Genomic DNA, 16,766 nt, shown 5'->3' on the forward strand with positions numbered 1-16,766 from the left:
GATAACTTCAATCTAGGGTGAATACTGTTCTCTCTGGTCTTTAAGTTTTTATTTCTCCTGTAGATATCAACAGGGAAATAATGAATTGGTGAGCCCTTTATATTCAGAAATACTCTGCATATATGATGTTTCAGTTATTTCCATTTGTGTTAAGTTTGCTCGAGGCCAGCATATTTGATTAGATTTCTTTACACATTTTCATGTTAATATTTAATAATACAATTACCCTAAGGAATCTGTCAACTTTCAGATATGCCTTCTTGTTTCTGCTCAACTACAACATTTTTCCAGCACCGTACATCTACGTGAATCCAGATGCCTTTAACATTCTTCTGGTGGATAATCAACATTCCTCAAGCCCTTTCCTGAAGATATAGAACCACTGTATTTAGTAAATAGATGGAAATAATCCGATCAAGATTGAAAACACTTGCATTTCACACTCCAATAAGAGGAAAAAAATAGTCGAGCACTGTAGTGACTCCAGAAAGAGTTTTAAAAGAAACTCTTCATCCATTTTTTGGTGTACCTTTGTAAGAAAAGCTCAACTTCTTTGGGGTCTTTGGCAGGTAAGAAGTCTGACTGTTCCTCTCCAATCCTGAGCTCCTGACTGTGAAGCAACAGTTTCTAGGAGTCCCATTGAGAATAGCCCCCTTCCTCCACCCCCACCCAACCGCTGCCTTAATTCCTTCATTGGAAGGAGGCTGGCAGCCCCTTCAGATGGAACACTGATGCCCAACCATCTGCAACGTTGCCCTTTCTGCCTCATCTGCCCCATCTCATCTCAGCTCCGAATACAGAGCTAAGTGGTGCAGCCAAGCTGAAACCAGTTGCCACGGGAGGGGCCCCTTCAATGACCTCAGCCTCAGTGACCACCCCCAGAGGCACCCAGGGCTCGGAGAAAGGGTGGGGCAATAGCATCCTTGCACTAGCAGCGTGGCTCAGTGGAAAGAGCACGGGCTTTGGAGTCAGGGGTCATGAGCTCGAATCCCGGCTCGGCCACTTGTCAGCTGTGTGACTGTGGGCGAGTCACTTAACTTCTCTGTGCCTCAGTTACCTCATCTGTAAAATGGGGATTAAGACTGTGAGCCCCACCTGGGACAACCTGATTCCCTTGTGTCTACCCCAGCGCTTAGAACAGTGCTCGGCACATAGTAAGCGCTTAATAAATACCAACATTATTATTATTATCACTAGAGATGGAATGGAGGGAATAACACGTTCACCTGCTTTCTTCCCTTTCCCCAGGCATTAATATTCACATGCGGGTTCCATCGCAGACTCAAGACTCCCCGCTTTGGAGGCAGCAGGATCACACTAAATACTTGATAACTTTAGAAATTCAATGCTAGCTACTTAGGATTTTCTGCACCCTTCTCAGTGGGTAGTGTGTTGGAGTTGGACTGAGCAGAATGTTTTACCCACTCCATAGTGGTTTTTCTTTTATCGCTACATATCGTTAAAGGTATTTCTTAGGTATATTAATTGCATTTGAGCCTTAAACTGTTCATTCTATAACTACACATTCCTCTAAAACTCTGTGTCCTGATGGACTTGGAAAAACAGAAAAGATGATAGCTGCTTATCTCAAATCCTGCTCCTCAAAGATGAACCATGAAGCTTTTTGTTCCTGCCTTTGATCTCTCAATCATCATCTTGTGAAAGACAATCTAAGCCTTCTGAGAGAAGGGCTGGTACATCCATATTAGGACAAAAGATGGAAACAAATACAGTTCCTGTTCCCTCCCACAGAGTCAGTTTGACTCATTCCCTCCTTTAGAGACATTGTGTCTGAGTCTAGCATCTCTGCTTGCTAATGCAGGGTGAGTGATCTTGGTGAATTTCACCACAGGAAGCTTGAACATCTCAATCATTCCGTGGCATTTTCTTAAGTGCTTATTGTATCCAGAGCACTCTACTAAGCACTTGAGAGAGTACAATGTAATGGAGTTTACAGACTAGAGGGGGATGAGCTCATTGTCCTCTCAATTCTCTGATCCCAATCATTTTACCTTGCTTGGGTGCATCTGATGAAGGTAAAGAGAAACAGTTTATCCTCGCTAATAAAGACGGTCAGACTAAGGCCAATTTCCAGTGTAGCCGTAGCTTCCCGCTGACCATCAAATAACCTCCCCTTCTCCTACCCCCGCTTTGCAAATCTTGAGGCCATGGCCAATGAACCAAAATGGACAGTTGAAGAAATGTTCCTTCTCCGAAAGTGGGTGTTAGGTCGGAGTGACAGCAGTTCAAACCACTCAAGTTCTTTTTTTGTCAGTTTACTATATGACCTCCATCACAAAGATGGATTTAGTCTGACAAAAGCTGAGCTACTTTTCTATGATCATCTCCATTATTGTCTAGAAATCTGACTTCTGTAATTAAGAACTCAAAGATCAAGCACATTTTTGCAAATGGGAAAAGTTGAGCCTATTCAAAAAAATAAAACAAACCAAAAAAAAAAAAAAACCAACACCCAAAAACAATTCATGCAGAGACCAAGCAGTCTAATGAAAGGGAAACGACAGCTTGACAATTGTTCAAATCAAAGTGATTTGCAGCCCACAAATCTATTATATGTAACTAACATGATCTTGACTCAAAATAATGAAATAAAATTAAAATCGAAATATTTCTTAGCAGGAAAGCCACTAGAGTGTAGTAATCTACAACTCCGAGGATGCTTAGTGCTTTATTATTAACAACTTCAATAACTGATACTAATCAGTATTTGATAAACAGCAGATTAACTGGAGTAGCTAATGGGGGAAGAAATCAAAGTGCATGAGAGAAAACATAATTTCACATTAAAATAATATAAAAAATGGCTAGATACAAACATCATTTGATAGCTCAGAATATTATAATGTTGGCACTACATTTAACAGAAAGGTAACAGTCAATTTCTTCTCGCACTCCAATCATGCTATGCATATCTCCCCTCTCCTCAAAAGCCTCCAGTGGTTGCCCAGACATTTCCATATCAAATGAAAACTTCTCACCATTAATTTTAAAGGCACTCAGTGAGCTCTCTCCTCTCTCCTCTCCCACTTCAACCCAACTCTCACTTTGCTCCTCAAACATTAACTACTCACAGCCACTCACCTCTCTCACATTCATCTGCTTGCTTACACCTTCCTTCTCTCCTGCTCGCCCTGCACATCCGACAGACCACTTTGCTCCCCATTTTCAAAGTCCTACTAAAATTAAATTTCCAACCAGGAAGTCTTCCCTAACTCACCTCTCATCTCCTCACCCTGTTCTCCCTCCCTTCTTCATCACCTATGCACTTGAATCCGTGGCCTTGAGCAATTGGGCACTAACCCAGAGACACCCTCCCTCCCCCCACCCCCAGCTCTTTTGCTGACATCTTTATACTTGGTTGTTTTCTCTAGCCGCAGTTTATTTTAATGTGGGGAGACAGACATTGTGGTCTCCCCACTAGACCACAAGCCCGTTGAGGGCAAGCATTGTGTCTATTTACTCTACTGTACCTTCCCAAGTCCTTAGTACACAGCAAATGCTCAATGAATACCCTTGAATAATTTCCAATTCCACGCTAACTCAGTTACACCTATACTGCATAGTTTTTCCATTATTCCTCCTGCTAGCACTATGTTTTATATGTATTTTTCTCCTGGCTGCTTCTGAAGACCTTACTGACAATGGTAATCTGCAATGACCTTGTGCATCAGAAGTTTTCACCATCCTTCACTTTCTAAAGAAAGGATTCAGGAATTAACATGCCTTGCACCTTTGGCCAAATATGTTTGACACTGACATTAGAGGAAACCTCAAAAATAGTTTTATTCAACAGGCTCCCAAAACAATAACTTCAGGAAAAAGCCACAGCCACACAACTGGGACTCTTCAATTTTGGAGGTGAAATCAAATTAATTTTGTCCAAAATTGTCTCAGGTAACTGTTCAAGAATGTATTATAAACTTTAACAGTTTCTGTTATAATCTGGAAGACAAAAATGACATCTTCCTAACAAGACATTAAAACGGTTATCTAAAATACAAAACCTAGAATTGATCTGAGGCAATCTATTCATAAGCAAAATAAAGATAGGTTCTGATGGCTGGATATGACTAACTACAGGAAAGCCTTTTTTTAGCTAATTAAAAATGGGCTAAAAATAACTGGATTCAATGGCTAAGAAGAGCCGCCATTTGGAAGTTCTCCTTGCTTATGTTTCTTCTGTCATACTGTTTTCTCTTGTAGATCTACATTGGGCAACAGTACAATGTAGAGCAGAGGAGAGAGCCAGTAGTTTAAACAGTATTCTCTTAAAGGTTTTTGTTGAGTCACTGATAACATAGGATAGACTGCTTGATCTCCCCATACTTCAAGGCGGGTGGGCAAAATGTATCAAAGGCACAATTACAATATCTTATCTCCCTGGGGAAGCAGAATTCTGCCCTCTATATTTTTGGCAAAGATAATCCGGCTATTTTTGAGAAGTTACGAAAAGGCTGGGGGGGAAAGGGACAAGATAAGATGGAGGAGGATGAGGAGGCTGGATTTGTGGAGCTGAAGTCCACCCTGCTTGGTGGGACTAAGATAGAGGTAAGAGAGTGGATGGGAGGAGCGGTTGGAAAAGGCCAGTTCAGCCTGTTCTCTTTCTAACAAGGAGAAAGCTTGCAAGGGTACATGTGATTAAGAAGCTTCAAGGTTGGCGGAATATAGGCGGAAAAGGGCAGGGAAGACTGTGGGATGGAAAGGAGAGGGGAAAGGTCCAGCTCAAGGAAATGAAATCTTTGGCTGACCCAGGGTAGAGAGGGGTCAAACAGGGTGGAGGGGCAGGAGAGAGGGAAGAGAAGGGGCATAAGAGAATTGGGACTCACAGGCTGGACTGGGTCCAGACAAATTCAATATCTTTTATAAATGTTATTACTAGTAATAATAACAATGGCTTTTAAGTGCTTACTATGTACCAAACACTGTGCTAAGTATGGGTGATAGATACAAGATCATATCATACAGTTCCTATCCCACATGGGGTCCAAAAGGAAGGGAGAACAGGGATTTTTTGATAAATTGTGATTGTGTTTATATATCATATATGGAGCAAAACGCTGGGGAATATACAAAATAATTAGATTGGACCCATTCCTTGTCCTACATGAGGTTCACAGTATTTCACAGGTGAGAAACTGAGGCACAGAGAAGTTAAATGATGTGATTTGCTCAAGGTCACAGAACTGACAGCACGGTCTAGTGGAAAAGGCACAGGCCTGGGAGTCAGAGATCCCCACTCCACCACAGATCTGCTGTGTAACCTTGGGCAAGTCAATTTCTCTGGGATTCAGTGTCCTAATCTTTAAATGGGGATTAAACACCTGCAATCATCCATATCTGAGGGCCTATTGTGTGCAGAACACTGCACTAAGTGCTTGGAAGAGTACAATAAAACAGTTGGTAGACACATTACCTGACCACAGCAAGTTCACCATCTAGAGTTTTTCTAAGACTGCGATCCCATTTGGGACAGGGACTATTTCCAACCTGATTATTCTGTCCCTACACCGGCATTTAGTAAATGCTTGGTACATAGTAGACACTTAATACCACAAATCTTTCTTATTATGATATGGCAGAAGAGGCACTAGAACCTGTATCTCCTAATTTCCAGTCCCATATTCTGTCCCCTAGACTACACTGTTAATGTGCTCAAAGATACATTCAGGAGGGCAAGCCTTTTTTTTCCCATGGTATCTGTTAAGTGCTTACTATGTGCCAAGCGCTGAACTAAATACTTGGGTAGACACAAGAAAACAGGTTGGAAACAGTCCATATCCCACATGGAGCTGATGGTCTTAATCCCCATTTTACAGATGAGGGAACTGAGGCACAGAGAAGTTAAGTGACTAGCCCAAAATCACACAGCAGACCAGTGGAAGAGTCAGGATTAGAACCAGGTCCCCTGCCTCCCAGGCCATGCTCTTTCCACTAAGTCACACTGCTTATCATCCGCACAACAACTTTGTTTTATTTTCCCTCCCCAATCATTTTCCTCATCTAAGGCCATTCAGATATGCTTTCCTGATTTTTCCCCCTCCTTACTGGTCTTTCAGAATTCCTCTATGGACGACTTCATAAGTGGGTGGGTTAAGATGATGCTACCAAGGAACAACAACAAAAATGTGGGCAATGTTCTTCACAACCCATTTGACTAACATAAAGTGGAAACATATGGTCAAATGTGGGAAAGTGGAAAACATGAGACGGAAAAGCTCTTTTCCAGCATTATTTGAGATACTTTTATTCAGTTCTCACCTTACAACTCCTCAGAAAGTGTAAGGGAGAGGACTCTCCATCTCATTCAGTGCTGCTTGCCTTTGCTGCCAGTCAATCATATTTCTTTAGAACTCACTGTGGGCAAAGCACTGTATTAAGTGCTTGGGAGAGTATAACAATATGACAGACACATTCCCTGCCCAAAATGAGCTAGCCTGTGGCCTCTAGCCCGAGTCTTCGGATATAAAACCTATGTGAACATCATCCAAAAAAATCAAACACCAAGACAAATCATATGTCTAAGGTTCTGTTCTCAACGGTCCAAATGGCAAAACTAATAATCTCTATTTTGATATAGCTATCCTTGTTCCCTAAACCCACTGAATGCTAGTATCAGGATAATCCTAAACTTCACCCTTAAACACAACTCTAAAGCTCAATGCTAGCCCTTTTGTTCCCAAGGAGCTCAAATACAGACCAACCCTAAAACCATCCTGTCCTAAACCTCCTAATCCTAAACTTAGAAAGGCTAATGGTGTTTATATTCATCATTAGAATGGAAACTCCTTGAAGGCACAATCATATCTGCTCACTCTATTGGAGTATAACATAGGGGTACCCATTGCCTAAGGCACATTTAATTGGATTTCCGGTATGCCTAGGCCCCCTGTGTGATTTCCTTCAGCCACCTGGTTGTTGATTTAGAAGTCATTAAAGGGCCAGGTCCTCTGATTGGTTCCTGCAGATGGGATCTGATTCTTTGGAATATCTGCCAATCGTATGATGCAATCCGACAGCTCAGGGAGGATCTGGGAAATTTCCATGATTAATACAGGCATGTGTGCTCAAGCATATCAATTAGGGAGAGGAAGATAGGTAAAAGATCTATTTAGGTGGGTATGGGAAGGGGATCCAGGCAATAAATTCTCTCAAGCACTTAGTACAGGGCTCTGCACATAGTAAGTGCTCAATAAATATTTTGGATTTTTAAGGCAGAAAAAGATGAAATAAATTTTGTTGCTTTGACTAGGAGAGAAAATGTACAAGGTGAGTTAATAGCTCTCTTCAACCATATGAAATGTTTTTAAGAGGGTGCTGCCAGTCCACAGAAGGTCAAACAAAAGGAATTCAGTTTCAATTCAGATGAGATCTCTCTTTTGGACATAGGAGTAAACTTCTTGGAACAAGATACTGAGAGAAGATATGGAGTCTCCTTGTCTGGAGATCCAGAAATCAAGAAGCGGTCTACTTGGACCAGATGCTTGGACTTTGGTAGCATGGAGGCAGGGGCTTGGATCTCGAGGTCCCATCCAGCTCTATGATCTATGATCAGACTAACTGCCAGACAAAGAAGATTCTTCAGGATGTGGGTAGGATGGACCAATTTAAGGAGACTACAAGACAAGGAAATCACAGAAGAGGTTGTGGCAGACAGAAGCTCACTGTGGAAAGGGAATGTGTCTGTCAACTCTGTTATAAAGTACTCTCCCAAGTGCTTAGTACAGTGCTCTGCACGTAGTAAGCACTCAATAAATACCACTGATAGACTGATCAATCAGCCTCTACAAGGGTTTAGGCATTGAGAGCTTCACTTTTACCCAACTGAGGCCTCCTTGCTGACCTCCCTGTCTCCTCTCTCTCCCCACTCCGGTCCATACTTCACTCTGCTGCCCAGATTACTTTTCTACAAAAACATTCAGTCCATGTTTCCCCACTCCTCAGGGACCTCCAGGGGTTGCCCGTGCTCCTCTGCAATCAGAAGCTCCTTACCGTAGGCTTTAAAGCATTCAATCACCTTGCCTCGCTGCTTTCCTACTATAACCCAGCCTGCAAACTTTGCTCCTCTAATGCCATCCTACTCATTGTACCTCAATCTCATCTATCTCGCCATTGACCTCTTGCCTACATCCAGCCTCTGGGCTGGAAGGCCTTCCCTCCTCATAATTTCTTCCAAATGCTACTTGTTAAGCACTACCTATGTGCCAGGCACAGTTCTAAAAGCTGGGGTAAATACAAGCTAATCAGGTTGGACCCAGTCCATGTTCTATGGGGCTCACAGTCTTAACCCCCATTTTACAGATAAGGAAACTGAGATACAGAGAAGTTAAGTACCTCGCCAAAGGTCACACAGCAGACAAGTGGCAGAGCTGGGATTAGAACTCGGGCCCTTCTGACACTCGGGCCTGCGCCCTAGCCAATAGGCCACAATACGTCGCATATAATAATAATAATGATGATGGTATTTGTTAAGCACTTACTGTGTGCCGAGCACCGTTCTAACGCTAGGATAGATACAAGGTTATCAGATTGTCCCATGTGGGGCTCATAGTCTTCACCCCCCTTTTACAGATGAGGTAACTGAGGGCACAGAGAAGTTAAGTGACTTGCCCAAAGTCACACAGTTGACAAGTGCTGGAGGCGGAATTAGAACCCACAACCTCATATCCGACAGACAATTACTCTCCCTACTTTCAAAGTTCTTTTTAAAGGCCCATCTCCTCAAGAGGGTTTCTCTGAATAAGCCCTCATCTCCTCTTCTCCCACTTCCTTCTGTGTCACCCTTGCACTTTGGATTTGCGCCCTTTCTTCACCCCTCGCTGAATTCCACCGCACTCATGTTCATCTCCATAATTTACATTAATGCCTATATCCCCATCTATACTGTAAACCCTCTGTGGGTAGGGAAACACATTTGACCATGTTACACTGTACTCTCTCAAGCACTTAGTACAGTGCTCTGCCCACAGTGAGTGTTCAATAAATACAATTGATTGATTGAGCTATCTGAGTCATTACTGATGGCAGCATCTGAGGCTTATTCCCCACACCTCAGCTCCTAGTTCTATTGGAGACTGGAATTTGGGGGCAATCAAGGAAGTTGAAGCAGAATCTTTTGAAATCTGATTATATATTCAGGGATGATCACATAAAAACCTGGCAAGCTCAGCTATGATAGCTAAGGAAAGAGTTTTGAAAGTTAAGTGAAAAATCTCATATAGAAAAGTTCAAAGGCAGTAAGAGAATCACATGCCGTTCAAAAGGTAAGACGTTCCATTACATTTTTAGCCATGAGGGCATCCTATGGCCGTTTAGACTTGTCCTCCAAACTGTGATAAAGACTTCCCATGGCCTTGGTTGTCCTCCAATATTTTCCCCTCGCCTCTATGCATCCTCCCTCTGGCCCCTACACCAGAAGGATTCAGCAAACAGCTGCATCTCAGAAATTAGAGTGGGAAAGTGAGAAAGAAAAATCAAGAAACGGCAATCTTAAAAATAGCAACAATTATATTTGATCTCGCAAGTGGCCTGAAAATAGACCAGAGTCCAATAAGCCATTCATTCACAAATCATGTGCAAGCTATGTGCATACGTATTTTTGATATTTCATAGACCTGATTATGACTATTCTTAATGGAAACCATTGATTTAGGCTATACTAAAGTATGGAGTTTAATCTAATTCTAGTAGATATTCTGAATACATCCTAGTAGACACAGTGAAGACCAGGAAGGCGGGAGTGGGATGGTGGGGCAGGTAGCCTTCGCTGGATCCCAACACCTCTGTCCAGCTATTTTAGGATAGAAAAAGCAGAAAAGACTCGCCAACAGAAATTGGGAAACTGAAGATAGCAGTAAGGGAGGAGAAGAGACACTCCTTCTCGAAAGACAAACGGGAAGGAAGGGAAGAGGAAGGTCATAGTCTTTATTGGCCACCATACTTTTGAAGGACAGGATGAGTGTCTATAGTCCTGCTGGTTTGGTGGCTCTCTGTTCTTGGATCTTTTCTTCCCTCTCTCAGAGCAGAGGGACTATAGGGATAGAAGGGAAGGAGGAAAGGAGAACTTCCTTGAATAGGAAAGTGTGAACACAAGCAGTAATAACAGACAGCTTATCACTGCGGCGAGCTTAAAGGATCTCTAAAATAAATGTGACCTTGGGCAAGTCATTTAACTTCTCTGTGCCTCAGTTTCCTCATTTGCAGAATGGAGATTCAGTACCCGTTCTCCCTCTTACTTAGACTGTGAGCGCCATGTGAGATCTGATGTTCTTATATCTACCCCAGTACTTGGCACATAGTAAGTGCTTAACAAATACCACTATTCCTCTTCTTATCACTGGATGGATGACAAAAATATTCATATCACCCGATGCTGTTATTTCATTTCCTTTCCAAAGTCTGGTAGGTGCCTGCAGTTTGAGAAATCCTGCCTTTGAGTACAGAATGCACATAGCTACATTCTGGCAGAAAGAGCAAGAGACACATTTTAAGTTTAGCTACATTTCCTTTTCAGCTGTGAAGTGTCAGGCAGCTTCCTTGGTAATCAAAAACATGCAAGGAAATCAAAAAGCCTAGTCAAAAATCCACATCCAGTGGCCTCAGCCTTATTTTAAATTACTGAGACAATACTGCATCAATTTCTAATCACCGTTTGGAGTGAAACAGAGTAGAATGCCTTCATATATCTGAGTTCTGGACTTCCAATATTTTTTTTTTGAAACTAGAGCTGGTTTGGCTCTAGGCAAGCATAGTGCTATATCAAATGTTCAATATTCAATTTATTTCTCATATTCCTCTTGACATCTTATCAGAGAAGCATGACTTTGAAAGGAAAAGCTTTTTTGAAGAAATCCTATATCCAGGCACCACTTCTCACTCAGCTAAATATGAACTAGTCTTGGGAAGTGATTTGACTAGATCAGTTTCAATCATGTTCATTATCCTATGGCAATGTCCCATACTTGGAAAAATGTCATTCCTTTAAATCACCTAAAGCTTGATTTGGTAGAAATATAATACACCTTAAAAAAAACTTCAGAAGCAATAGTTAATTTCAACATTAAAACTATTAAAAAAATTAAAAAATCAAAGATTTGTTGGGTGAAACATTTCAAGAGTACGGTTGAAATTAACGTGAAAAGTAGTACTTTGCTTTTGAAGATGACACCACACATAAAGGCTAAATCAACAGGGATGTTGGAGCCAAGCTTTTTGAAACAGGAACCCCACCTCACTCAATTCAGTTCTCTGACATGTCCAGAGAGAGTCTAATCTGGGATGAAAAACACCAAAAATAGTGGCTTTCGAGGCTGCTAGTTATTTGAAAACTTCCTGCTCCAGTTCTCTTCCCTGCCATAATTTTGCTCCTTTTCAACTCCATGCCTCGAATAAAAAGTGGCTTTCTCCGACACCACTGATATTGGACTGTAGACCTGTGCACATGTGGCTGAAAAGATGAAAAAGATGTTCTCTGCAATTGTGTCGTATTTGCAGTGCCTGACACTAATTTTGGTATTGCCTCTTTGTGATCTTCTTGAAGCTCCTATTCATAGAGAACAATTCTGTTTCTAAATGTACACCAACTTGGTCTATCTGTAATCTCCTCACAAGTGTGTTTCTATTCATTCTTTAAAATGCTTTTTATCCTCATACTCTTCCGCCTCCGACCCCTTGCTTTCCTTCTCTTTCCTGCCTGACACTGCCTTCCCCATCAAATCTGTCAGGCTACAGCTCTCTCTATCTTCAAACTCCACCTCCCCACTACCCAAATTAACATTTTAGTTTCTTCCCAGATTTCTTCTTCCCAACTTCCCCTTGTAGCACTTCTGTACATATCTTACACACCCTATCACTTGAGCCTGCATTCATTCACAAATTCACTTTTCTTACTTAAACTATACATTATGTGTCTGTTTCTCTGGCTGTACTGTAAGCCTCCTCCTCCTTGAGAGTGGAGATTGTGGCTGCCAACATTATGATGTGGCCGGGACTGTGGATTCTATATCGGCCTTTTGAGAGATAGGCAGACAGGCAGACACACAGACACACACTTCATCCAAGTGAAGGAGTGGAGGACAACTTGCCATTGTTTTTAGGAGATGTTCTTCCCCTCGACTGTATTTATTGCCATTGTTCTTGTCTGTCCATCTCCCCCGATTAGACTGTAAGCCCGTCAAACGGCAGGGACTGTCTCTATCTGTTGCCGACTTGTTCATTCCAAGCGCTTAGTACAGTGCTCTGCACATAGTAAGCGCTCAATAAATACTATTGAATAAATGAACAACTAAAAAACTCTCTGTCAACAGTGGAAAGAGCACAGGCCTGAGAGTCAGAGGTCCTGGGTTCTAATCCCAGATCTACCAATTGATCTGCCAATTGCTATTGATGTGTCACAACTTCGCTGTTCCTGTTTCCTCAACTGTAAAATGGCCATTCAATACCTGTTCTTCCTCCCACTTAAGACTGTGAGCCCCATTTGGAACAGGGACTATGTACCCACCCCAGCACTTAGAACAGTGTTTGACACATAATGAGTTCTTAACAAGTACCATAAAAAACAAACAGGTGCTTAGTACAGTATTTTGCACACAGTAGGTACTCAATACTTTTCAGGCCAGCATATGCTTATTCAGTTGAAACTGTTTCTATCTTTCATGTTAACAGTTACAGAAACTTTCTTCCAACTCACAGTCTGGTTTGCTAACAAATATGATTCTGTTTGTGCAATTTATTCTCTTATCTAAACATAACACTTGTTTCAGAATTTTGGTGGTTAGAAAGCACATTAGCAAACTCATAATTTTTACCAACATTCCTCACTTTATGTAGACTGGACTTTTTCCACTGAAAGTTAAATCATAGTTCCTTATTAGCAAGTATTTTATAAAAGTAAATTCCAGCTCACAGCATAACCATCCCTGTATTGAATGCAAATGCTTTAGTGCTTTCCTATTTTCTCTCTCCCATTATTGTCTAGTTGACATTCTTCCATTAATCTAGTCTTGTCTTACCTGAAATCAGAATTTGGTTTTTTAAATCACCACATTTATTCATAATATTTTCAGTTTAAAGAGAAAGATTTCTGGAAGAATTATTTTTACAGAGGTTTAATTTAAAAATTCAGCTGATGAAAAAGGCTGTGAATGAAAGACGGATGTTTGGATAATAATAATAATAATGATGTTGGTATTTGTTAAGCGCTTATTATGTGCAGAGCACTGTTCTAAGCACTGGGGTAGATACAGGGTAATCAGATTGCCCCATGTGTGGCTCACAGTCTTAATTCCCATTTTACAGAGGAGGGAACTGAGGCACAGAGAAGTTCAGTGACGCCCACAGTCACACAGCTGACGTGGCAGAGCCGGCATTCGAACCCATGACCTCTGACTCCCAAGCCGGGGCTCTTGCCACTGAGCCACGCTGCTTCAAGAGAAATATAGAAATAAGAGAGATAAGAGAAATAATCATTGCAACACTTATTTCCCCAAGCACTTTCACATCAATTACTCTCATTTGTTCTTTGTGTGACTGCAGATGGTCTCTGGTCATATAAGAAAATTATGGACTTTGATGACATTATGAAGATCCTGAAACTGGACAGGAACCCTGAACAGCCACGAGCAACACCTGGGAAAGAGAGTGCTGGCCTCCTACATCTCTTTGAAGGAGGTGAGCTGAGAGGCAGCTCAGACAGGCCAAGATTAGATAGCAGTGTTGAGGGGCAGTATGGTCTAATGGACAGAGCACGAGTCAGAGTCCTAAGGCCCTGGTTCTAGATAGCAATTGTGAGAAGCAGTGAGGTCTGGTGGATAGAGCACGGGCCTGGGAGTCAGAAGGACCTGGGTTCTAATCCCAACTATGCCACTTATCTACTATGTGACCTTGGGCACATCACTTCACTGCAATTCAGTTACTTCATCTGTAAAATGGGGATTAAGACTGTGCAGCCCCATGGACTGTGTGCTTGCATCTACGCCAGCACTTAGTACAGTGCCGGGCACATAGTAAGTACTTATTACCATTTTTTTTTAAAAAAAGGCAGCTCAGTAATACAAGCAATATGAGATCCTACATGATAACTCCTAGATTGAAGCATTTTAGTCAGTTCAAGATAGACACAAAATAATACTTCTTGATGCAGAAATGTATCCCCACCAGAAATTGTGCAGGTAAAAAATGTCAATGTCAGAAAGGTTAGGATGAATTAATGAATCACAGGTTCATAACAAGCTATTTTAAAACTGAACCTATAGAATCATAAAAAAGAGCAATGAAATAGACATCAAGCCATGAGGAAAAAGGGCTGGAAATTCCCATTGAAGTAAGAAAAACATGAATAGCTACTGACAGACAAGTCACCTTTAGGAAACACAAAGTTAAAAGAGAAACAGTTCAGGCTCGGGATAGTATCTAGGGTAATCCAAATAAAAGAGCTAACCCAAATACTGTGGGAGAAAAAATGTTCTGAAATCTAATTGTTATAGACCTTGGGTTACCAGGTTGCAGGAGTCCACTGCCCAAGGAAAGCTGTTGGGACACCATCTTCAAGGAGAAAAGCCTTACCAGAAGTATTTTCTTTTTTAGTAGAAGTCAGGAGACAGACCATTTTCTTGGCATTTATACTAAAGGGAAAGAACTAGCTTAAAGGTATGCGCCACCTTCAAGGAGAAGAGTCTTACCAGAAGTATTGTTTTTTTAATTAGAAGTCAGGGAGAGGATACACTTTCTTAGCCGTTTATGCTGAAGGGAAAGAAAGAATTATCTTAAATCTTAAAGCCTTCACTTTATAGTCTATGAAAATGTGTATAATACTTTCTTGAAACTTTCTTGCAACTTTTGCTCCCTTAAATAACTAATATTTATCAGACAGGATCATATTCAGGTAACTGGATATTGTCCCAAAGTTAAAAAATTAAACTCAAAACTTTTACTCACTTGCAGTTTTAATGAGTCACACACAACCATCAGAGTGGTCAGTTCTAGATTTTCCTCACATCACCTTCTTTGGTGGACTCCTTGATCTTCAGATCCAGATATTCTGCCTTTAAAATTCTCTCCCCGGATTTTTAGGTGGAGAGGGAAACCACCATCTTCTGCTGCTCCCTTTCCTTACTCAATCCTCAGACTAATAATTGTTTCTTTGATTTGCCAGAGTTGACTCTTCTGCCAGAAAGAAATCTCCTCTCTTCTCCCTCGGCAGTTTGGGGGTCTTCCCAGCTGCTTATCCAGAGAGCAGAAAATCGTCTCTCCCTCCCCATTCTTTGCTGCCGTCCTCCTTTGGAACTGAAATTAGACCTCAATGAGACACAGCTGGTCCTTAACTGCCTCTGGTTGGAAACTTCTGGGCAGACTCCCTTAGAGAAGCAGTGTTCAGTTCCTCCCACACTCAACATTTAGGGTGCTTTCTCATGAGCATTTCAAGAAAATGCATACACACAGGGTACTTAATCTCAATCTGAAAAAAAGCAATTTCAGGGAAGCGGGGAGGAAGAGGAGAAACTTCCCAAACCCTAAGAAAACCATAGAGGTTCCCGAGACTACTAAATTCCATAGGCACAGTTCTTTGACACCACCCCACTTCAGGTGGTGCAATCAGTCCCACCTAAACCCACATTTCAGCCTCCTCCATCGCTCCTAACAAGGAATGGTATTGTGATTTTAAAAGATTTCTTATTAACAAAAATATTTTATCATGATAAGATCCTTTTCACTTTTATTTTTCTAGCTACCCTTCAAAGAAAGTGTTTAATAAATACGATTGAATCTTCCTCTTTAGACTGTAAGCTCCTCGTGGGCAGGGGATGTGTCTATTAACTTTGCTAGTTATCTAGTGTCTAGTTGCTAGTTGTCTAGTGTCTTTGCTATGAGTCTACCAACATAGCACAGTATTATGCACAAAGTAAACGTTCAATAAATACCACTCATTGATAGATCCCATTGCTGACTGACTTCGATGGGTGACGCTATGAAATTCTGCTCTGCCTCTGGCTCCTAGCATTCAGACCGGGCTTCATACATGCATCAAGTGTTCCTTTTTCCTTCTTCAATCACATAATAAGATGGATATTTTGTCTGACAAAAGTTTCCCTCTTGAATTCTGCTCAGTCAGGCTGATTGTAATTGTAATGCTCTGCAAGCCCCAGTAGATTTTGCAGCTGACAACTTTGCAAATAAAAACAGGTGTGAGGACTCAAACTGTGAACAAAGGAAAGATAGCCAGCATTTTAATGACCAAGGTTCTTATCTTAATGACCGACAACACGGATTTTTCCCTTGCCTCTCTCATTCAAGCTGCCCATTTAAACCCAAATAGCCTACTTTCATTCAGAAAAAAACATTGACTTCCCACTGCAGCTTTATTTCAGGGTTGGACAGCTGCTGAACGGACACATATACATTAAATTTATCTACAGTAAACTAAACACAGTGTTTCCTAGACACTGGTTTAGAGCTGTTTGAGTTACTGTATCTGTTACATATTGACTCAACTTTAATTTATGACTGGACTCTCAATCTCTATGGCACAAGTGGATTAATCAATCAGATATAGTTTGAAGAAGTATAAAATTCTATATTTAAAGGGCTCTGTTTTGGGGTTTCCTTCATATCCCCTTTACAGTTTTAAGGGAAGGTAGAATTTAAGTGCCAAGAGAAGAAAGAGGCTTAAAATCTGGAAAAGAGCAGATTTAATGTAGAATGCCAATACTAAAAGGGTACTGAGAAGTTTCAAATGAAAAGCATTATAAGAA

The 16,766-nt window shown here is 41.3% G+C and overlaps 1 protein-coding gene across 9 annotated transcripts in view; it reads right to left on the minus strand.

Moving 5' to 3' along the window:
- Positions 1-16,766, minus strand: part of ANKS1B (ankyrin repeat and sterile alpha motif domain containing 1B) — a 587,732-nt gene that overhangs the window by 115,458 nt on the left and 455,508 nt on the right. The window contains exon 1 of one of the 9 annotated variants that reach the window (XM_029079031.2): positions 14,953-15,283. The exons of the other annotated variants lie outside the window; for them this stretch is intronic. Coding sequence (XP_028934864.1) covers positions 14,953-14,982 — 30 coding nt within the window. The 5' untranslated portion in view covers positions 14,983-15,283. Of the gene's footprint in view, positions 1-14,952; positions 15,284-16,766 lie in introns of those variants that run through there. 9 annotated transcript variants of the gene reach the window in all.

Source organism: Ornithorhynchus anatinus, chromosome 14 (genome assembly GCF_004115215.2).
Source record: "Ornithorhynchus anatinus isolate Pmale09 chromosome 14, mOrnAna1.pri.v4, whole genome shotgun sequence".
In the NCBI taxonomy this organism is placed as follows: domain Eukaryota; kingdom Metazoa; phylum Chordata; class Mammalia; order Monotremata; family Ornithorhynchidae; genus Ornithorhynchus; species Ornithorhynchus anatinus.